Here is a 24,670-nt window from a genome sequence, read left to right as displayed (position 1 = left end):
AGTTTCAGCCCTCAGCCCCTCACCCAGACTGGCCAGGCACCCCAGTGGGGATCCCCACCCTGAAGGGTGTGTGACCAGCTGCAAACAGCCATCATCCCCTCACCCAGGCTGGCTAGGCACCCCAGTGGGGATGCCCACCCTGATGCAGGACACCCTTCAGGGCAAACCAGCCAGCCCCACCCATGCACCAGGCCTCTACCCTATATAGTAAAAGGGTAATATGCCTCCCAGCACCGGGATCAGTGGAGCCGTGAGGCCTCCCAGCACCGGGATCAGTGGAGCCAAGAAGCCTCTCGGCACTGGGATCAACTTGACGGGGCAGCGCCCAAACCCCCTGATTGCCCTGCGGCTCTCTGTGTAACAGGGTACGGGGCCACAACCTCCCTATCCACCCTGCTCTGTTCGTGACAGGGGAAGGTGCCCCAACCTCCTGATTAGCCCTGCTCTGTGCCTGATACGGGGGAGCTCCCCAACCCCCTGATCGCCCTGCGGCTCTGTGTGTGACAGGGTGCAGCGCCCCAACCCCCTGATCGGCCCTGCTCTGTGTGTGACAGGGTGTGGCACCCCAACGCCCTCTCCCCCTCACCCACGGGCACTGCTCTGTGTGTGATGGGGTAGAGCCATAACCTCCCCATCGGCCCTGCACTGACTGTGACAGTGGCGTTGCCCCAACCCGGATCGGCCCTGCTCTGTGGGTGATAGAGGGCGACGCCCCAACTGCCCCCCACGGGCCCTGCTCTGTGTGTGATGGGGTAGAGCCATAATCTCCCCATCGGCCCTGCCCTGAGTGTGACAGGGTGCAGCGCCCCAACCCCCTGATCTGCCCTGCTGTGTGTGTGACAGGGGGTGGTGCCCAACTCCCCTATAGGCCCTACTCTGTGCGTGACAGGGTAAGGAGCCCCAACCCCCCTGATGGGCCCTACTCTGTGCATGACAGGGGGCAGCGCCCCAACCCCCAGATTGGCCCTGCTCTGTGCATGACAGGGGGTGGCGCCGCAACCTCCCCATCGACCCTGCCTTAAGTGTGACAGGGGTCGGTGCCCCAACCCCCCAATCAGCCCTACCCTGAGCGTGACTGAGGGTGGCATTGCAACCTCCCAATCCGCCCTGCTCTGTGCATGACAGGGGGTGGCGCCCCAACTCCCCAATGGGCCCTGCTCTGAGCCTGACCAGGGGCTGCACCTAGGGATTGGGCCTGCCCTCTGCCACCCGGGAGTAGACCTAAGCCAGCAGGTTGTTATCTCCCGAGGGGTCCCAGACTGCGAGAGGGCACAGGGCTGGCTGAGGGACTCCCACTTCCCCCAGAGTGCACAAATTTTTGTGCACCGGGCCTCTAGTATAATATAATGGTTTAATATTTGAATATATTGTGAAATGATCACCACAACAAGTCTAGTTAACATACATCACCACATACTTACAATTTTTCCTGTGTTGAAAACTTTGTTACTGTCTTAGCAATACAGTATTATCAACTATGGTCACAATGCTGTATGTTACATCTCATGCCCTTTATTTTATAACTGTAAGTTTTACTTTGAAAAAATATATATTTATTGATTTCAGAGAGGAAGAGAGAGATAAAACATCAATGAGAGGGAATCATTGATTGGCTGCCTCCTACACACCCACTACTGAGGATAGAGCCTGCAACCCAGGCATGTGCCCTGATCAGGAATCGAACTGTGACCTTCTGGTTCATAGGTGAATGTTCAACCACTGAGTCACACCAGCCAGGCTCGAAGTTTTACCTTTTGACCCCCTTCACCTGTTACATTCACCTCGCACATTCTGCCTCTGGCTACAACCAATCAGTTTTCTCCATCTATAAATTCAGTTTTTGGTTTGGTTGTTATTTTTTTAGATTCCCTGTATAAGTAAGATCATATGGTCTTTGTCCTTCTCTGACTTATTTTACTTACCATAATGCCTTCAAGTTTCTTCAATGTTGTCACAAATAGCAAAATTTAATTCTTTTTTATGGCCAAATAATATTCCATTATATAGATATATTTTTCTTTATCCATTCATCCTTGTCTTGGTAAGTGTAAATAATGCTTCAGTGAACATGGAAGTGCATATAACTTTTCAAATTAGTGTTTTGTTTTCTCCAGATAATTACCCAGAAGTGGGATCATGTGGTACTACTATTTGTAATGTATTTGAAGAATTTCTATACTGTTTTCATAAAGGCTGCATCAATTTCCATTCCTAACAATCATGAACAAGAATTCCTATGTCCTTGCCAGCATTGTAATCTCCTGCCTTTTTCATGATAGTCATTTTAACAGGTATGAGGTAATATTTCATTGTGGTTTTGATTTGCATTTCCCTGATGATAGTGATGTTGAGCATCTTTTCATGTCCCATTGGCCATCTGTATGCTTTTTGTTTGTTTTGAAAAATGCCTATGCAGATCTTCTGCCCATTTTTAAATTAGAGTATTTATTTGCTTGTTTGTTATTGCGTTGTATGAGATCTTTATATATTTGGATGTTAACTTTTTTCAGATACATGACTTGCAAATATTTTCTCCCATCTGTAGGTTGTCTTTTCATTTTGTTGATGGTTTCCTTTCCCATGCAGAAGCTTTTTAGTTTGATGTAGCCTAACATGTTCATTTTTGCTTTTGTTGCATTTAGTTTGGTGTCAAATTGAAAAAATCATTACCAAGTTCAATTTAAGCTGCTTACCACCTATGTTTTCTTCTAGGCATTTTATGATTTTAAGTGTTACATTCAATTCAATTCTTTATTCTATTTTGAGTTCATTTATGTTAGTGTAAGATAGAGGTCCAATTTCATTCATTTGCATGTGGCTTTCCAGTTTTCCTAACACTATTTATTGAAAAAGTTGTTCTTTTCCCATTATATATTACTTTATGATTTGTATGTGTGAGTGTATTATTTCTTAAAACTTCATATACATCTACAATTTTCTCAAATAATTTTTAAATAAATGTCTCTTCCAGAATATCCTTTATAGGATCAATGTCATTATGTGTGTTTTTTCATGTAAAAAAAATGGAAATAAATTATGGTGATAATAATAATTCTCCAATAAATCTTACTAGGAAGATTTCACAACATTACAACAAATGGAACATAAAATGCTTTCAAATTTTCTATGTAACCTGGGTGTTTATAAATTTCCTAAGTTACTCTCTAGGTTGTTGCTAAAAATCAGAAAGGAAGCTGCCCATTAGACCCACCTCAAATAATTTAGGTACATACTTTTTTCTTTTAAGAGAATACCACATTGCAAAAAGTAATCTTATACTCTTCCTAAATATTAGGGAGCCAGATTGGCTAAGACATGTGGGGAAGAAGAAAAATCACATCTCCATGAGACTTATGAAACCAAAGTAGGAAGTAGAAACCATGACAATATATTAATATTTTGTATCATTGTAGTAGAGATAAAGAACAATAGAAACCACTTTTGTTTCTAAGAATCTTGGTGTTCAGAAATTGTTGTAGTGCAAGTTTTTAAATATTGAGAATGGATGTAGCCAGTGAAAGTAAAGACCCCTAATATGGTACTTCAATGATGGGTCAGTCCCAGAAAACAGAATTCTTCCATTTCCAGACAAAATGAACCACGGGTATTTTCCTAAGCCAATAAAAGCTTTGTATAAAAAATTTCACCCAAAACATCATCTTTAAGTAAAACATCTGGGTAGCAGGGCAGAGTGGACCTTCTGCTCTGAGGAGGAAAGGCTTTGTTCATATTTAGGGCCTAAAATAGAATCCAGAACTGTGACCTGAGGCTGAGGCTAGAGAGGAAAAATGATTACAGTTGACTCTTAAACAGCATGGGACTTAGGGGTGTGAACCCTGTGTAGTCATAAATCCACATATAACTTTCGACTCCAAAAGCTTAATTATTAATAGCCTACTAATTACTGGAAGCTTTATCAATAATTTTAACAGTTGGTGAACACATTTTTTTTGTGTATTACATGTATTACGTACTATCTTCTTATAATAAAGTAAGCTAGAGAAAAAAAATGTTAAGCAAATCAAAAGAGAAAATACATTTACAATACTGTAGTTATCAATACTATAAACTTACATTGTTTACAAGATGAATGGCCTGTCTGTACCTACATCAATATTGTCTCATATGTAGTAAAAGAAATTCACATTTATTTTTAGGCATATCAATTCATACACTGATAACAAAAAAACAGCATATGATTGCTTTATGACAACCTAGTGTAATCAATAGGATTGTTTCATGGTCATCTAACCTATACACTAATAAGTGATTCATTATAAAATTTTACAACACATAGTATTACAGTTATTCAGAATATAGTATTGGAAACCATTTTTTTAAAAAAAACCACTTACCTGTGATGATAGGCTAATATGTAGTTTCTCCAATTACAAGAAAGATATACTGCATTGTAAGGTAATTCTTTGAAAGGGGAGTTATAAGACAGTAAGTAAACATTATTAATCTTATATTAAATACCACTTACCTTATACTTATGTAAGAATAGGCTATCTACTTCCATAAAAGCCATGCAGATAATGTTCCACACATTAACTATGTAGGCGATGGTGCTAATGACACAAGAACACCTCATACAGTTTTGCCATGAAGTTATTATCATCATACAAAGACACTCACACACATATACAACAGATGCATTTATTAACTGTACACTGTAAAAAAAAAACCCAGATGATTATTTACTAGTCATCAAGTGGAAATGGATCATCGTAAAAGTCTTCATCCTTGTTTTCTTCACATTGGGTAGGCTGAAGAAGAGAAAGGGAGGGTAGTCTTGCTCCCTCGACTCCATGGTGGCAGGGGTGAGAGAGGAGGAAGAGATAGAAGGTGGGGCGGGCAGGAGAGGCAGCCACACTCAGTGTAACTGTATGGAAATACATCTTCATTTTGTCTGATTCTTTTGTTTTCTTTTTCTAAAAATGTTTCTATAGAGTACCAGTCCTTCTTCCACCACTTGCCTTACTGTCAGTGCCAGTGCCATATAAGGGTCTGTGTTGTAAAAGAAGTCAAAGTTGTCTTGAATAATCAGAATCCTTCTGCCTGATTGTCTGATGTCAATTTGTTTTCTGGCTTCTTCCTCATCTTCTGGCATTGGTTCGGAAGCACTCATCTCCATCAAGTCGTCTTCTGCTAATTCCTCTGGTACACTGCCTAATAGCTCTTGAATTTCTCTAGGATCCATATATTGAAACCCTTCACCACAATCACCACCTTTTTCTTTTTGCCATATCCACAGTCACTTTCATAATTTCCTTGATTGGCTCTGTCATATTTTATGGTAGTAAGTAAAAAATAGACTAGTATTTACATATATTTTATGCATTCATGACATACTTAACTTTTACTTAATTTTGTTGATCTTCTAGGCTACATGGTTCATTTGTGAGTTTTTTTAAATTATTGCAAATATCCAAAAATATGCCATGTAGTCATTGAAAAAGTTCCATATATAAGTGGACCACACAGTTCAAACCCAATATTCAAGGGTCAAATGTATGCATAAGCTATCATATAAAATAAATATGTGTGTGTAAATGGATTTTCAGATGCACAGACTGAACATAAAGAGACCAATGACATGTAGATTAAACCCATTTTATTACTTTGTAGTTTTCAAACAACTTATATACAATTAAAATTAAGCCAAATCATCAGCTATATTTATTTTTCAAACATCAGAGGGTTTATTTATACCAAAGTTCACATTTATAATTTTTAATTAGTAGTTTAAGATTACTGGAAGATACTATTTTAATGGCCATAAATCTAAGTCATGTAATCACATTTAGGTCAACTAGAAAGAATCAATTTTAACTTTAGGATAGTGTTATCATTTATTTTAGCCTTAATAGAGACTTTACAAACTATGACATTGTGGAAAAAAAGGTTCAGAATGTAATACTTAAGTCTCACAGAGTAAAAATTATTTTTGTCACTTACAAAGTCCTTGCATTTCCTCAATCAATCTGAAACTAGCTGATACATAAGCATTATTATTCAACTATACAAAGAAACCAAAACTCAAATATAATATACTTTTTTCAGTAGTATTCATAAGAGAACATGGCAGGTTTGATTACAACTCTGACTCTAAAGTGCTTGCTCTTTCTACATCATCATATATGTATTTCTGAAAAAAACATGAGAATCATAAAATATGACTTGAAAAATAACCATGAAAATATTTTAAGTGTTTTGGAAAGGCTGTTTTCAGACTTTGTTAAATTTTTCAGAAAAGGTTTTGCTCAACTGTTCAAATGCTAAGACCACATTGTCATCTTCATTTTCACATAGTTCACGCAAGGAAACACTGCAAATGAAAATAAATATATATGAAACACACATTTCAGAGGAGTCAGTATTGTAAGAAGGCTTTTCCCAGGCAAGCAGAATCAAGTAAATCTCACTAGATGATGAGATGTTAGCAAAATATGAAGAAGAAACATATTTTGCAAAAAACCCATGCACAAAAAAACAACAAAGATCACAAGACAACTGGCAGTCTATTACTACAGCCCATGTCTATTACTAAGAGGATTTTAAAACCACCTAATTCCAAGTACCCTGATCCTTCCTTCCTTCCTTCAATAGCAGCCACACAAACTCCCCTTCTCTTCTACAAGTCGCCTATGGAACCTACAGGCAACTACCTCTATGAAAAGCAAAATATTCCTTCCGTTACCTGGATGTATGAGAAAATAAAGAACACATGGTGTGGTAAACAGAATAATGGCCCCCAAAGATATCCAAATCCTAATCCCTGGAAATTTATGACTATGTTTACTTCCATGGCAAAGGAGAATTAAGGTTGCAGATAAAATTGAAGTTGCTAATCAGCTGTGCTTGAGATGAGGACATTGCCCTGGACTATCTAAAAAGGCACAGTGTAGTCTCAAAGATCCTTATTAGAAGAGGGAGGCAGGAGAGAATAAATGTCAAAGGTATGCAATATGATACTCTACCCACCAATGCTGGCTTTGAACATAGAAGGGGGCCACGTTCGAGGTAAGGCCAGCTGCCTCTAGAAGCTGGAATAAATAATAAAACAGCTTGTCCTAAAGTCTCTATAAAGGAATGCAAGTCTGTCTACGCCTTGATTTAGCTCAGTGAGATCCATTTTGAACTTCTGGCCTATAGAATTGTAAGAATAAATTTGTGTTGGCTTACGTAGTTGGTTGTGATCATTTGTTACAGCAGCCATGAGAAACCAATACACAGGTGACAAGAAAGGAGAGATGAGATTCAAGAATGAACACTGCAGTTGGGCTGATCAAGGACTGAAAACAACCAAGATCTGATTTTTATCAGCCTTTTATAAACGTATCTACCTTAGTTCCACTAGAATTCCAGTTTTGTTTTTCCTAGTGTCTTCACTGACAAAATGAATGACCAGATCTATATTTACAACTTTGAATTTCTTCCTAGTCACAGACCTATAATTATGACTAATGGACATTTCTTCCTGAACGATATTCCACAGATATCATAACACTATTGTTGGTTGTTAGTCCCCAAATCTCCTCTGAACGCTTATGTTTCCTATATATAATTAACTAAAATAGAAACCTTGGCATCTTCTCCAACTGCATGACATTTATTGACAAGTTCTTTGATTCTATGTTTAATTTTACTTAAGTAAAGTTGGTATACAATATTATATTAGTTTCAGGTGTACAATATAGTGATTTGACATTTATAGTCCTTACAATGTGATCACCACACTAAGTTTAGTAATCATCTGTCACAATGCAAGGTTATCATAATATTATTGACTATATTTACTTTCATCTCTTTCATCCATCCCATATCCCCCATCCCCCTCCTCTCTGGCAACCATCAGTTTGGCCTCTGTTTCTCTGAATCTGTTTTTGTTTTGTTTTGTATGTTTTTGTTTTTTCAGATTCTACTCTCTCATAAATATTTCTCTAACCACTCTTCTTCAACATTACTTCTATTTCCTTAATTCAGACCCTCACTTATTCTCACCTGCATGACTGTTACAGCCTTTGAGCTTCTACCATTTACATAAACCATACACCGTAGACTCATATTACACTCATTCTATGCACTGCCTACACATTGCTCCAAATAGTAAGCTCAAACTCCAAATTATGATAATGAAGACCCTTTCATACACACACACACACACACACACACACACAAACTGTCTTTAAAGCTGCTTTAAGCAACTCCCCATCCCTATCACAATCCCGTATTCTACATGCCACCATACTGCACTTAAAGCCTATGCCTGACATATCAGGCCCTTTCCCAATTCTGTCCTTTGAAAGCACTATTCCCTCTGCTCCATTCTTTATGACTTGGTCAAAATGTTACTTTGAGAATCCTTTTCTGAATTCAAGGTAGAGTGGGTCACCTTTTATCCATCATCCTAGTACTTATTACCTTTGTAATATTTTCTCTCAGTACATTGTAAGATTTTTTTAAAGCAAGAATATGTTTAATAATTCTATCTCAAATGTTTAGACTACACCTCAAACCAATAATACTTTGATACTTTTATAAAAGTGAATGAATGAATGAATGAAAGAATGAATGATTTTCCTAGGCTCAGCTTTTGAGAGAGCTCCAAAGTCTCTTAATATTGGAGTGCTCTGCAGGCCCTAATGTGGATAACTATGAACACGTAAGGAATACTCAATCTAGAGCAGTTCCCTCTGCTTCACCATTCTAAAAGTTTCATTCTCCATATAAAAAGTCCAAACATGTCTGATTAATCTCAGATAAAAGAAATAAAATGACCTTATTAGCAAAAACCCCATAAACAAGGGATTCATGGCAAATTATATGTGTATGTGTACAATTTTTTAAAGATATTATTTTATTGATTTTAGAGAGAGGAAGTGAGAGAGACAGGGAGATAGAAACATCAATGATGAGTGAGGGACTCTTTGATTGGCTGCGTCTTCCACGCCTCCAACTGGGGATCGAACCCACAACCCAGGCATGTGCCCTGACCTGGAAATCTAACCATGACCTCCTGGTTCATAGGTTGACACTCACTCACTGAGCACCACCAGCCAGGCATATATGTGTACAATTTTTAAAGTCACAGAAATAGGAACATTCATAAAGTATTGAAGTGCATGCAGACTGGAGGCATCAGGAAGATTAATATTTAACGAGGCAGCACTAGATGGTCCTAAGGAGAACCTGCTAGTGGAGCCTAGGAATGGGGGTATCCACACAATATTTGGAATTACTTGGATCTCCACTGGGCTCTGTTAAAGATTAAAATAGGAAGCCAATATGAGAGATCAGAATTGGAGGAAGCCTGGAGAAAACACTAGATAAAGCAAGAGTCAAGAATATGTAAGTGGATATAAACCAGAAACCTGATGGAGCCCTAAGGGGCCCTCTGAAGTATCATGTGTCTGATGTACACTGATTATGGAAATTGAGAAATTCAAGATTATTGAGGTTTTAGAATATTGCTGTCTATTGGTGCACAGTGCCTGGGGCTGAGACTGGTCTGGATGCTACTTTATGTCAAATGGATTTGGGAATTAACTCTAAGGTAGAAATAATGTAACAGGATGTTGAGAAGTTCTGAAAAGTTTTGGGGAATTGAAATTCATAGCACTTAAAAGGTTCAATGATACCTGTAAGCATGAACTTAACATTTTTCAAATTACCACTAAATTACTGGAAAATTTGAAATCGGTATTTAAAAGCTATAACAAACCTGAGAGATTGAAGGGTGAGTGAAAAATCTTTCAACAGCTCATAAGCGTCTCCTTCATTCATCCTAAACAAAACAATATTTGGAAAAATCAATGGTGCAAAAACATTAAGGAACTTCTTATTCCATATCGAAATGTTAGATTCATCAATAATAATGGATTGCTTTTGTCTTCCAAGAGGTATTTACCAGAATTGTTTCTACCACAGACTCCCAAAAGATAATTTAACCTGTGGAAATGATGACTATGAATTCAATAACAAGTATCACAGCCACAGATGACTAACAAAAATCAGAGTCTGACCATTTCAGGAGAAATCCAAAGTAGGAAAGTAAAACTCAACAGAGTGAATGAGAGCTAGATACTCAAAAGGGAAGAACTAAATAAATTGTTTACTAATATCATGGCTGCTTTATTTAAAACAGTGAATTTTATTTTTTAAATGATTACTATTTCTCAAGAGTATTAGAAGTTACAAATTCTTTAATTTAATAAGGACTGTTCAAAATTTTATGTAAAATGCATACTGAATCCTGATTGTGTGTTCACTGCCTGGGCCAATTTCCCCATTCCGAGGTAAACTCAAGAGGATGTATTCCTGCTTACTATTTTAAAAATGGTTTCCCTGCCTAAGAACTAAAACAATTGTCTTTTTTTATTCAGTCCTCAAAAGTGTGAATTATATACTTTCTATATAGTTCTATCATGAAGAGCTTGTAATTATTATTGTCACTCAGTTTCAAAATATCTAATAATGAATAAATAGGGTACTTAATAAAAATATATTTTTACATTTGTACTAGTGACGGATTCATGCACATTGAAAGGAAATTAATTAAAAGGTGGCCAGTGGGGCAGGACTGGGTGAGAAGGACCGGACACACCCTGGAGCCAACTTCCCGCGGACCCTCCCCAGCGTCTGAGTCTGTAGAGTGAGCGAGGTAACCTCTGGCAGGTGGGGTTCCTCAGCCTGGCCTGTGAGGATCAGGCAGAAAACAGCTCTCTGACATCCCCCAAAGGATCCCGGAGTGAAGAGGGCACTTTGTAAAGCTGCTGTCCTACAGGGTGTGGAAAGCAAATGCAAGTGTGCAGTAACCCAGATTCGGGGCTTAAAATTCATTAAGTTCATTCATTTAATATACAGATATGGAAACAGAGATCAACCTAGAGATGGAGATGGAGATGGACATAGATACAGAAATAGAGATGAAAGAAAGAGGTAGACATGGGCAGGGATGTGGACATGGAGGTAGAGAAACAGGTATTGATTTACACGGAGAAAATTAAAACATACCTGTTGTCCTGGACTAATCCTGTCAAGGAACCATGCTTATAGAAATCAAGTGCATAAGCATTAAGTGGCATTCTTCTTCCTTGGCTATCAAATCTGTGCGGCCAAAGCACAGGAGCCTGAGCATGACTGATACCAATTGTGCGCAGAATGACCTGAAGAAATACAATTTTTCTTAATTTATTCATTCATAATTAAAGTTTATAATTTCTTACACTGTGCTTTTCAGTTACTTCCTTAAACCAGCATTTCTAAAGCACACTCTTTCAGTGAGGGAAGAGGGTGTCTTTCATACACACTGGGGTGTGCTACCCTAAGCAACCCCAGAAAATAGCTTGGATCCATCTATGAACATTATTGCTGCACAGCATATTGATGGCAATTTCAACCACCCAGCCTAGAATACAGCAAGACTCACTAGGAAAGGAAAGCTAATTGAAAAATTCATCATTATCCTAATTGGTACAGGAAATATCTTTATAAACACAGCATCAGGGAGCTTGTACCTTGTATGTCTCAGGAGAAGAGTTCAATTGAACAACTCTAACACTTTTTATAATCCAATTACCAGAATAAAAAGGAAGGGGAAAGGGAAGGAAGAAAGAAAAGAAGGAAAATAAGTAAAGGAAGAAAGCAAATCAAGAGTTTTCCATGTCTGCTCTTTTTTTTGAAAACTGTACTTTGCGGGGCCAATAGGAACGCTAGTATATTGTCCGTAAGAGTGTAAACTGGTACAATTTCATTCTAAATGACTTGGTAGTAGCTTGGAAAGTTACTATTAGTAACATCCACTTGGATATTTTTATTCCATTATGATCTAGATAATCATTTTGACCCTAAAACTCCAGAAAATTTATACTCAAATGAAACTGTTGCACATGTATACCAGATGCTCATAGTAACTCTATGAATTATAAAGACTAGAAACAAACACAAACATTTATTTACAGGAGAATAGATCAATACATTGTTTTACTTCCACACTATGAAATATTATGAAGTAGCAAAAATAAAATAGAGCTTTATGCCCATGAATGAATCTTATGGGCATAGTGTTAGGTGTATAAAGCAAGTTCTAGGAGACCACAGTAAGTATTCCTTCACTTTTTACAAAATTCAAAAGTAGAAAAAATGAAATGAGATTTTGGTATCTGACGTTTTAAAGGAGAAATTAAAACGCAAAGTTTAGAACAGTTGATATCATAAGGAAAGTGGAGAGATAAGTGAATGAAATAGAGGAGGAGCACATGGCTGTTATTAGTTTTATGCCTTATAGTTTACCTCTATGCCATTTAAAGATATGTATGTATGCATATTTAGGAAGACAGTAGAATGTAATGAACAATAGAGCAAAATATGTTTTAAGATATTATAACTTACACTAGTAAAGTAAGTTTGTATAAAGCAAGTTGGATAAGGCACAGGGCATGTTACATTACCATTAAGCAATACACTGGAAATATTCACAAGAGCAAGATGCTTCAAAATAGATGAAATAGACCTGCCCCCTTCTCTCAAACACATCAAGCATTTCATGCCCTGTACCTAAAAGATCACTGCTAATTGATGGTGATTGCACGGCAGTAAGACATAGACATTATATCCTATTATATCTGTGTCAGTGTCTCTTCAAAAGACATGCAAGATCTCGCACAAGGAAACAAAAGTGAATGGTACATAATGTTCATAAGTTGAATTAAATGCATGATAAAAATAAGTGGAAATTATAGTACTTACAAATTAATATCTTTTTTTCAATGTGAAATAAAATTATTCCAAAATCTCTTAGGTAAGTAACTGTTTGTGATTGCACAAATAAAATACAGGGGGGGAAATCTTCATAAAAGTACTGGTCTTATAAGCTAACATGCACTCCTTTATTATTTCTATACTCGGAATCCTCATTCTTCAAAGGCAGTTTATTATAAGACACTACTCATATGGGGTAAAGCTCTACAGAGCTATCTGCATAAGAGCTTCACGCAGGATCTGGAGCAATGGACTCCAACTTGTTTTGGGCTTTTTAGTTTGGTTTAGTTTTGTTGTTGTCGTTTTGTTTGTTTGTTTGCTTCAGACACCACTTCCTTTATTTTTTCCTCATTCACAGTTTATATTCAATATCATTTTGTATTCGTTTCAGGTGTACAACACAGTGGTTAGACACCCATATACTTTATAAAGTGGTCTCCCTGATATGTTCAGAAACCACTTGGCACCATCCATAGTTATTACCATATTATTGACTATATTCCCTATGCTGTTCTTTATATCCATGTGACTATTTTGTAACTACCAATTTATACTTCTTAATCCCTTCACCATTTTCACCCCAGTCTTCCAAACCCCCTACAATTTGTTTTTAAATCATGTTCCTTATCAGTAAAAATAAGTTTCTTTCCTGCTTCTTTCATAAATGCTTTATTCTCATTATATAAAACAAATAGCCTCCCCAACTTACTGTTGTACATTTCCTTAGGGTTTTAAAATGTACAGAGCTTTCCTATTGAGAAAGTGAATGACTTTAAAAACTGCTTAACATTTTTTAAATTAGATCATCTTGAATTATTTGAATTCAACAAAATTGAAGGTGGATCTAATCAAGTTGTTAATATAATGAACATTAAAGTATTTGTGATGATCGTTCAGTGATTTGGGAAATACAACTCAGAAGATTTTAGAAGAATTGTGTATTATTGTTATAACAAAAGTTGTTCCATCTCTACCACTTATCTATTTAAATAAGGTTTCTCAGGATTCAAATTAAGATTTGATGCTGAAATCCTGACTCTTTCTGAAAATAACTAAATATTCATAGTTATATGGACAAATTAAAAAAGAAATAGCCTCATTCGTCTCATTAATATATACATTTCTAATACAATAATTAATTTACTTTTAGTAATTACTTCTCAAAATTTATATTTTATCTAAGTTTCTGTGATCAACAGAAAATAACCATTACTTTGGAATTACATACTGTTTCAGCTAAGAAATATGAGATAGGGTGACTTCATTAGGATGATCACATTAAAGGAAAATTGTGTGGGAAATGCAGAATCCAAATGCAAGAGAAAGAGAACTACACCAAATTTTAAATCATTAAAAATTTAATTATTGACTTGCCTTTAACTTGAAAATTATGGCATTGAAACACTTCTTTTAACTTGAAAATTATGGTATTAAAACACTTTGGACTTTTATTCCATTCTATACATTTAAAAAGAATGATGCAATGGTTTATTTTTATTTATTTATTTACTTATTTATTTTAATCCTCACCTGAGGATTTTTTTCCATTAATTTTTAGAGATTGTGAATGATAGAGAGAAATATAGATGTGAGAGAAACATATCGATTGGTTGCCTCCTGCAGGAGCCTACAATCAAAGTACGTGCCCTTGACTGGAATCAAACCCAGGATCCTTTGGTCCTCAGGCCAACGCTCTATCCATTGAGCCAAATTGGCAAGGGTTGCAATGGTTTTATATTAACACTAGAGGCCCGGTGCACAAAATTCATCTTGTGGTTTGGGGCGGGGGGGTTGGGGTGGTTCCCCTCAGCCTGGCCTGTACCCTCTCACAATCCAGGACCCCTCGGGGGATATCTGACTGCCAGTTTAGGCCCAATCCTGCAGGTATCCCTGTGGGATCCGGCCAAAACTGGCAGTTGGACATCCCTCTTGCAATCTGGGACCACTGGCTCCTAATCACTCACCTGCCTGCCTGCCTGATCACCTCTAACCACTCGCCTGCCTGCCTGCCTGATCATCCCTAACCACCTCTGCCTCACCCCCACTACCAAGGCTTTGTCTAGAAAGACATCCAGAATGACATCCAGAAAGTCGTTCGGCTGTCTGTTCTAATTAGCATATTACCCTTTTATTATTTAGATATAAATGTTTTTTGGAAGCTTCAAACTACATCATTAGAAATTATTTAAATAAATAATAAAAATGTATGTGTCCATTTAAAATGTATGGGGGTTTCTATAGTTTTAAAAAACTCTTTCAAGTGATATCAGACTATTTCACATGATAGAAAACTAATTTTAGAATCAAATGGAGTTGAGATATCAGTGTCATTCCATAATATCAAATGTAACAAAATTTATTTTCTTTCTCAAAATTTGTATTAAGATATAAATTATATTTCTGAAAGTATATTTCAACATTCTGATTATTTATTCAGCATATTCCAAGTATGTCGAGTTCTTTGTACTCCATTTTGGGCATCAGTGATCCAGAATATATATGGGATTTACAGCAACTATAGCAATACTGGGAAAGCCCAAAGGTAATTTCATGTGCTCTTTTCATAGCAAGCCTGTGTCAGTATCCCCTAGATTCTTCAAGGATGGAAGACAAGTGATGGTCGTGGAAGTTTTATATAGTGGAGCAGGGTCCCTCAGGCCAATACTAAGAAACAGATCATACTGGCCTAAGAGCACAATTTTCTGGATATTCCTGTAGACACCCCTGGATTCTTTTTTAAAAATATATATATATTTTATTGATTTTTTTTACAGAGAGGAAGGGAGAGGGATAGAGAGAAACATCGATCAGCTGCCTCCTGCACACCCCCTGCTGGGGATGTGCCTGCAACCAAGGTACATGCCCTTGACCGAAATTGAACCTGGGACCCTTCAGTCTGCAGGCTGACACTCTATTCACTGAGCCAAACCGGTTAGGGCACCTCTGGATTCTTACCCTATTTTCAGTTTGGACATGAAGTGAAAGCTGCCTAGAGATATAAATTCATTCTTTTCTTAAAGACCATTTATTTATGAACTCCATTTTCTACTTACATGGCTTGGAGTTGCTGGCTGAAGCAAATCACCGTCAGAGTTCCCAGAGAGACAAACAAATGGAGAAATGGCAACTCTTCCTTCCTTGCAGCTCATCAAGTGAGACACAAGTTGGGAGTCTTCACATTCTTTCCCTGTGAAATCTGGCCATAATAGGTTGGGATAAATTCATTTTTAAAAATTAGCCAAATTATCAAGCCTTATGTACCTGCTCTGGACCATGCAATTTTCCAGAACCTATGTCAGAATGAAGACTGAGTAAGATATATCATATAAAGTAATATCTTGGCACAGAATATATTCAGCGAATGCTAGCTATTAATATTATTATCAATACAAAATTTTGTTTTATATTTTATATTAGTTGTTTTGATCAACATGTAATAAAAATCTAAATCTAAATATATTTTTACTGATTTCCTAGATGCAGTGGTTCTCAACCTTCTGGCCCTTTAAATACAGTTCCTCATGTTGTGACCCAACCATAAAATTATTTTCGTTGCTACTTCATAACTGTAATGTTGCTACTGTTATGAATCGTAATGTAAATATCTGATATGCAGGATGGTCTTAGGCGGCCCCTGTGAAAGGGTCATTCGACCGCCAAAGGGGTCGCGACCCACAGGTTGAGAACCACTGTCCTAGAGGAAGGGAAAGGGAGAGAGATAGAAACATCAATGAGAGAGAATCATTGATTGGCTGCCTTCTGCATGCATCCTATTGGGGATTGAGCCTGAAACCAGGGCATGTGCCCTTGAATGGAGTCACAGCTGGGACCCTTCAGTCTGCAGGCTAATGCTTTGTCCACTGAACCAAACAGGCTAGGGGCAAAGACTAAATTTAAATTCTATGCTCTTTAACACATAATTATTGTTATTTTCTTGGTACTTTTTCCCAACGAGCTCAGATTTGGCCTCAAAATCTATCTAGGCAGGGTGTTCCAAGTAACCACTATCAGTAGGATTGGAAATATTTTTTCCAATCCTTTTCTTACAAAGCACCAGATTACACATTCAAAATTGGCTCCAATTTATAATGGAGGCAAGATACTCACTTTGCCTCCTCTGAGATGCTCACAGTGCACCACTGTTATTATCTGCTTTTGTTCATGTTGCTTCCCACTTTAATAGACCCAGAAAGCTACAAGTCCTTGACTTTTTTTCAATTGAGGATGTTAGGATATAACATAATCAGGAAATTACTACCCACAGCTCAACCCATTCCCTTTACTCTAGTAACTTATTTCCTCTTTACTTTCCCCTAGAAGAAGAGTTCCATCTAATAGCTTGTGAAGCACAATAGCAAAGATTAATAGTGTGTGCCTATGTGCTAGGCACAGTTTTAAGATATTCACATATGTTACCTTAATTATTTAAACCTCACTCAAACTAAGTAGATAATACTATTGTTGAGGAAATTGAAGCATGAATATGGTGATCATTTGTCCAAGGACTCACTGCAAATAAGTAGCAGAGCCAAAGTATACATCCAGGTATCTGCTAAGAGTCAATGTTTGTTAACACAATGTGTATTTCTTCTCAAGGGAAAAATGGTGACTAAATAGTTTCTAGGTTCTCCTCATCTCATAGATGTTCTTACTCCAGGCTTGTCCCAAAAGCAACCTTTAATCAAGATGGTTTATGAATGACTCTATTGAGTTTCAATCTCCATTGCCCTTTTAATATTCAATAACTTCTTTCTTTGGAAAGCAGAAGGAACCTTCTAATTCTAAGACAGCCTGATATTTCCAGGGCTCTGTTCTTCTTCTGGGATAAAATATTCTTAGGCAAGATTATTTATGTTTTAAGTTGTTCCACAATGAAGATAGATATACTTACTTATTTTTGACAATGGAAGTTGATATTCCTGTTTCATATCAGCCAATTTGGAAACAATTAGTAGGAAGGAGGCAAAGTCCTTTGTAATTTGCATGTTATATTCATGTAAAGCAGCATTGAAATCCTCAGGGAGATCCTCAAGGAACACCTAAATGATCAAGGAGATCATCAAGAACTCAAAATGGTGAAGTATTTTGTGGAGAGGTCCATATACATTCCTTGAAAACTGAAATTTTGGAAGAAGGACAAAGATCATTGCAATATGATTCTTCAATTATCTATTTCTTTAACACTATAACGCTTTTGTTCCTTCATCTATGAAATTAAGGTACATTCACTTTAATTTCCATTTGCATTTATCAAAACCAATAACTTTGCTCCTAAAAATATGCTTTCATGCTACTTCATCTAAACCATTTTTTAAATATAAGCATGGCTTCAAATGAAGTAGACTTGTGAATAGTTCAAAAACAAATCTAGTGATATATTTGGAGAGCAAGCAACAATACAAAATATACTTCTATGCCTGGAATAAACCTCACTCCTTTGTGAAGGTTATGAAAACCTCACTGGATTTATTTTGTTAATTATTGTACCACATTACAATCCTATCTAATAATAGAGAAACATGGTAATTAACCATAACTTTGCTACCCTTCCCAATGGCTAATCAGCGGGATATGCAAATTAACTGCCAACCAAGATGGCGGCCAGCAGCCAGGCAGCTGAAGCGAACAGGAGGCTTGCTTGATCCAAAGAAGGAGGAAGCCAAGGTTCCCCGCCTGCCGCTGCTGGCCTCTGAGCTGCAGTCTAAGAAACAATGTTGCAATTATAGAAGGTAAACAAACCCCAGATTCCTGCTTTCAGCGGTCAGAGCTGGAACAAGCAGGACCGCAACAGTGTTACAATTATAGAACCCAAACAAACCAGATACCTGCTTTCAGCAGCCGAGGTCTCAGAGCTGGAGCCGAGCCTCAGAGCTAAAGCCAGCTCTCAGTTCCAGTGAGAGCCATAGAGAATTAAAATAAAAAAAAAATAAATAAAGGAGAGGTTGGGAGCTTCAGTCACCCGCCAGCCTGAAAACAGCCCTCAGCCCTTCACCCAGACTGGCCAGGCACCCCAGTGGGGACCCCCACCCTCAAGGGAGTGTGGCCAGTTGCAAACAGCCATCAGCCCCTCATCCAGGCTGGCCAGGCACCCAAGCGGGACCCCTACCCTGATCTAGGACACTCTTCAGGGCAAACCAGCCAGCTCCCACCCATGCACCAGGCCTCTATCCTATATAGTAAAAGGGTAATATGCCTCCCAGCACTGGGATCAGTGGAGCCGCGAGGCCTCACGCCCTGTGATCAGCGGAGCCATGAGGCCTCCCGGCACTGGGATCAGTGGAGCCTCCCAGCACCGGGATCTGCGGTGCAGCAAGGCTTCACTGCCCCGGTATCAAGCAGAGCCGTGAGGCCTCCCAACATTGGGATCAGTGGAGCTGCGAGGCCTCCTGGCCCCTGGAGCAGCATGACAGGGGGCAGCGCCCAAACCCCCTGATCGCCCTGCAACTGTGTGTGTGACGGGGGCGGGGCCACAACCTCCCTATCTGCCCTGCTCTGTCCATGACAGGGGAAGGCGCCCCAACCCTCTGATCAGCCCTGCTCTGTGCCTGATAGGGGGGAGCTCCCCAACCCCCTGAATGGCCCTGCTCTGTGCGTGACAGGGTGCGGCGCCCCAACCCCCCCATGGGTCCTGCTCTGTGTGTGATGGGGTGGAGCCACAACCTCCCCATCGGCCCTGCCATGAGTGTGACAGGTGGGAGTGCTCCAACCCCCTGATCGGCCCTGCTCTGTGGGTGACAGGGGCGGCGCCCCAACCCCCTGATCTGCCCTGCTTTGTGTGTGAAAAGGGGCAGCGCCCCAACCCCCTGATTGGCCCTGCTCTGTGCATGACAGGTTGTGGCGCTGCAACCTCCCCATCAACTCTGCCTTGAGTGTGACAGAGGGCGGCGCCCCAACCTCCCAATCGGCCCTACCCTTAGCGCGACTGGGAGTGGCATAAAAACCTCCCGATCTGCCCTGCTCTGTGCATGACAGTGGGCGGCACCCCAACTCCACAATCGGCCCTGCTGTGAGCCCGACCAGGGGCTGCACCTAGGGATTGGGCCTTCCTTCTTCCACCCGGGAGCAGGCCTAAGCCAGCAGGTCGTTATCTCCTGAGGGGTCCCAGACTGTGAGAGGGCACAAGTGGGGCTGAGGGACACGCCCCCCCCCCCCCAGCCAGTTCACAAATTTTTGTGCACTGGGCCTCTAGTCCTAGCTAATAAAAGAGAAACATGCAAATTGACCATAATGCCAACACACTTCCCATTGGCTAATCAGCAGGATATGCAAATTAACTGCCAACCAAGATGTCGGCCAGCAGCCACGCAGCTGAAGCGAACAGGAGGCTTGCTTGCTCTAGTGACGGAGGAAGCCAAGGTTTCCCCGCCTGCCGCTGCCAGCCTCTGAGCTGCACTCTAAGCAACTATGTTGCAATTATGGAAGCTAAACAAGCTCCAGAAACCTGCTTTCAGCCAGCTGGGCCTCAGAGCTTAGAGCTGCAGTGATGGCAACAGAGTTTCAATTATAGAAGCCAAACAAACCCAGAAACCTGCTTTCAGCCCTCAGAGCTGGTGCCGGCTCTCAGCTCCCGTGACAGCCATAGAAGGTAAATAAACCCCAGAATTAAAAAAGAAAAAGAAAAAAAGGAGAGGCTGGGAGCTTAAGTTGCCCTCCAGCCTGAAAACGGCTCTCAGGCCCTCACCCAGACTGGCCAGGCACCCCAGTGGGGACCCCCACCCTGAAGAGGTTGGAACCAGCTGCAAACAGCCATCAGCCCGTCATCCAGGCTGGCCAGGCACCCAAGTGGGACCCCAACCCTGATCCGGGAAACCCTTCAGGGCAAACCAGCCGGCCCCCACCCATGCACCAGGCCTCTATCCTATACTACAGGCAGGGCGGGACAGCGCGAGCTGCCATCTGGGCCCCATGTGCAGCCCTGGGCAGCGGGGCATAAGCCCCTCCCCCAGCCAGGACCCCTGTGTGCCACCTGAGCCCCCAGCCAGGACCCCCGTGCCACCTAAGCCCCACACTGCTAAGCCCCGCCCCCAGCTGAGACCCTATGACTATTGGAGAGCTGGAAAGTGCCACTGGGCCCTGGGTCGCTGTGGTGATCCGGCCATCAGTAAGTAGAAAAGTGTAGCCTGTAGGCAGCCCCCAGCTGCGCCTGATCAGGGAGCGGGAAAGCAAGCCCGGCCTGCAGGCAGCCCCAAGCTGCGCCTGATCCGGGAGCAGGAAAGCACGCCCGGCCTGCGGGCAGCCCCAAACTTTGCCTGCTCCCCGGTCGCCATGGTGATCCGGGAGCAGGGAAGCAAGCCGGGCCCGCGGGCAGCCCCAAGCTGGGTCTGATACAGGAGCAGGAAAGCCTGGCCTGCGGACAGCCCCCAGCTAGGCCTGCTCCCTGGTCGCCATGGAGACCTGGGAGTGGGAAAGCCCGGCTTGCAAGCAGCACCCTCATCCTGGCCATAGCTCAAGGGAGAGTACAACACGCAGTGGAGGCCAGGAGCCTGAGAGATCAACACAGAGGGGCTCCTGCTCCAAGCCTCCATGGTGTGGCTGGGGGCAGACCCCCAGTGGACACACACACACACACACACACACACACACACGGGACGCCTGCTCCAAGCCTCTGCTGCCAGACTATGGCCATCAGTAGGACATCCACTGAGGGCTCCCGGACTGTGAGAGAGGCAGGCTGGGCTGAGGGAACCCCACCCCCCAGTGCACGAATTTCGTACACCGGGCCTCTAGTATTAGAATAATAAACAAAATCAGCAAAGTTGCAGTATATATTATCAACATTTAAAATTGAGTGGTGTTTCTGTACACTAAGTATATGAAAAGGAAGGCAATCTCATTCACAATAGCATCAAAAAGGATAAAATACTTAGGAATAAATTTAACCAAGTTAGTGAGACATCTCTATACTGAAAAGTATAAAACACTGATGAAAGAAGTTATAGCAGATATGCTAATGAAAAGACATACCATGTTCATGGATTGAAATAATTAGTACTGTTATGATGTCAACACTTTCCAAGTTAATCTACAGATTTGATGCAATTCCTAACAAAATCTCAATGGTATTTTTTACTGAAGTAGAAAAAAACAATCTTAAAATTCATATGGAATCATGAAAAATCCTGAATAACCAAACTTATCTTGAGAAAAAAAAGATCAAAGCTGGAGGCATCACACTTCATTTCAGACTACATTACAAAGCTACAGTAATTAAAACAGTATGGTACCAGCATAAGGATTGGCATAAAGATCAATGTAATAAAATAGAGAGTCCAGAAACAAATCCATAGATATGTGGTAAGCAGATCTTTAACAAGGGAGCCAAGAACATACAATGAGGAAAGGAGAGCCTCTTCAACAAATGGTGTTGGCAAAACTTGATATACACATGTAAAAAAAAAATAAAATTGGACCCTTACCATACACTCTATATAAAAATAAACTCAAATGAATTAATGACTTAAATGTAACACCTAAAACCAAAAGTTATAGGAGAAAATATAGGTATATTGCTCTTAACAATACTTTTTCTTTTATATAATAACAGAATTATAGGAAACAAAAAATAGACAAGTGGGACTATATCAAGCTAAAAAGCTCTGCATAGAAAAGGAAATAATAAAGTGAAAAGGCAGTTCCAGAATGGGAGAAAATACTTCTAAACCATCTATGTGATAGAGGCAAAGAACTTGAATAGACATTGCTCCAAAGAAGGCATACAAACAGTCATCATGTGTGTTAAAGTTGCTCAACATCACTAATTATGAGGGAAATGCAGATCAAAGCCACACTGAGATATCGTCTCATACCTATTAGGGTGACTGTTATCAAAGACAAAACACACACACACACACACACACACACACACACACACAAAGATAAGAGTTGAAGATGTAGAAAAATCAGAACCCTTAGACACTGTTGTGGGAAATGTAAATTGGTATAGCCACTATGGGAAACATAGGGAGGTTTCTTCAAAAAATTGAAAATAGAACTACCATATGATCCAACAATCTCACTTCTGGGTATATATATATATATATATAGAAATTGAAATCAGGCTCGTGAATAAATATGTTGATCCCTATGTTTACTGCAACGTTATTCACAATAGTCAAGCAACACAAATGTCCATCAGTAGATGAATGGATAAGATTATGTGGCACATACATATAACAGAATATCATTTAGTCTTTAATAAAAGGAAATATTGCCATTTGAAATAACATGAATTAACCTAGAGGACATTATGCTAAGTAAAATGAGCCAATCATAAAAAGACAAATAACTACATAATTCTAATTATTAAAATAGTCATGCATCAAAGTAGGGAACAGAATGGTGGTTGCCAGGGGCTGGGTGGAAAAGGAAATGGGGAATGGTTTTTCATTGAATATAAAGTTTCTATTATGAAAGATAAATAAGTTTTAGATACGTTCTGTACAACACAGTACCTATCTACACTAATAAAAGAGAAACATGGTAATTGGCGTATGACCGATACCCTTCCCATTGGCTAATAAGGGCAATATGCAAATTAACTGTCAGCCAAGATGGTGACCAGCAGCCAGGCAGCTTGAAACTAACATGAGGCTTGCTTGCTTCAGTGACGGAGGAAACCAACGTTCCCCGCCTGCCGCTGCCAGCCTCTGAGCCTGCAGTTTCAAACATTGTAACAAATATAGATGCCCAGAAACCAGCTTTCAGCTGGCTGGGATCTCAGAGCTGGAGTTGATACAGAGTTTCGAGAACCGAAACAAACCAGATACCTGCTTTCTGGAGCCTCAGAGCTAAAGCTGGCTCAGAATAAAAAAAAAAAAAAGAAAGAAAAGAAAAACAGGAGCAGTTGGGAGCTTCAGTCCCAGCCTGAAAACAGCCCTCAGCCCCTCACCCAGACTGGCCAGGCACCCCAGTGGGGACCCCCACCCTGATCCAGGACACCCTTCAGGGCAAACCAGCCGGCCCCCACCCGTGCACCAGGCCTCTATCCTATATAGTAAATGGGTAATATGCCTCCCAGCACTGGGATCAGCGGAGCTGAGAGGCCTCCCGGCACCGGGATCAGCATGACAGGGGGCAGCGCCCAAACCCCCTGATCGCCCTGCGACTCTGTGTGTGACAGGGGGCAGGGCCACAACCTCCCTATTGGCCCTGCTCTTTTCGTGACAGGTGAAGGCGCCCCAACCCCCTGATTGGCCCTGCGCTGTGGGTGATAGAGGGCGGTGCCCCAACCCCCCCCCCCCCCTTATGGGCCCTGTTCTGGGTGTGACGGGGTAGAGCCATAACCTCCCCATCGGCCCTGCCCTGAGTGTGACAGTGGCGGCGCCCCAACCCCCTGATCGGCCCTGCTCTGTGGGTGATAGAGGGCAGCGCCCCAACCCCCTGATCCGCCCTGCTCTGTGTGTGACAGGGGGCGGTGTGCCAACTCCCCTATTGGCCCTACTCTGTGAGTGACAGGGGGGACCTCCTCAACCCCCTGATGGGCCCTGCTCTGTGCGTGACAGGGGGAGCTCCCCAACCCCCTGATCGGCCCTGCTCTGTGCGTGACAGGGGGTGGCGCCACAACCTCCCCATCGACTCTGCCTTGAGTGTGATGGGGGCGGCGCCCCAACTCCCCAATCAGCCCTGCTCTGAGCCCAACCAGGGGCTGCACCTAGGGATTGGGCCTGCCCTCTGCCACCCGGGGGGCAGGCCTAAGCCAGCAGGTCGTTATCTCCCGAGGGGTCCCAGACTGCGAGAGGGCACAGGCCGGGCTGAGGGACACCCCCCTCCCCCCTGAGTGCACAAATTTTTGTGCACCGGGCCTCTAGTAGTTAATAATACAGTATTGTACACTTTAAAATACATTAGGAGAATAAATATCATGTTATGTTCCTCCCAAAAAAAACCCACACACAAAAGCACAAGA

General features: G+C 40.9%; 1 protein-coding gene across 1 annotated transcript in view; it reads right to left on the bottom strand.

The window, feature by feature from the left end:
• Nucleotides 1–5,607: 5,607 nt before the first annotated feature.
• Nucleotides 5,608–24,670, bottom strand: part of DDX60 (DExD/H-box helicase 60) — a gene marked incomplete at its 5' end in the record, with an annotated part of 90,845 nt that continues 71,782 nt past the window's right edge. The window contains 5 exons of the mRNA XM_081092752.1: nucleotides 5,608–6,331; nucleotides 9,728–9,790; nucleotides 11,020–11,171; nucleotides 15,819–15,961; nucleotides 17,657–17,804. Of these exons, the coding sequence (XP_080948878.1) occupies nucleotides 6,232–6,331; nucleotides 9,728–9,790; nucleotides 11,020–11,171; nucleotides 15,819–15,961; nucleotides 17,657–17,804 (606 nt within the window). The 3' untranslated portion in view covers nucleotides 5,608–6,231. The remainder of the gene's footprint in view (nucleotides 6,332–9,727; nucleotides 9,791–11,019; nucleotides 11,172–15,818; nucleotides 15,962–17,656; nucleotides 17,805–24,670) is intronic.

Source organism: Myotis nattereri (genome assembly GCF_964212035.1).
Source record: "Myotis nattereri genome assembly, chromosome: 5".
Lineage (NCBI taxonomy): Eukaryota > Metazoa > Chordata > Mammalia > Chiroptera > Vespertilionidae > Myotis > Myotis nattereri.
The sequence above is the reverse complement of the archived record's forward strand: the minus strand, read 5'-3'. Positions and strand labels throughout refer to the sequence as shown.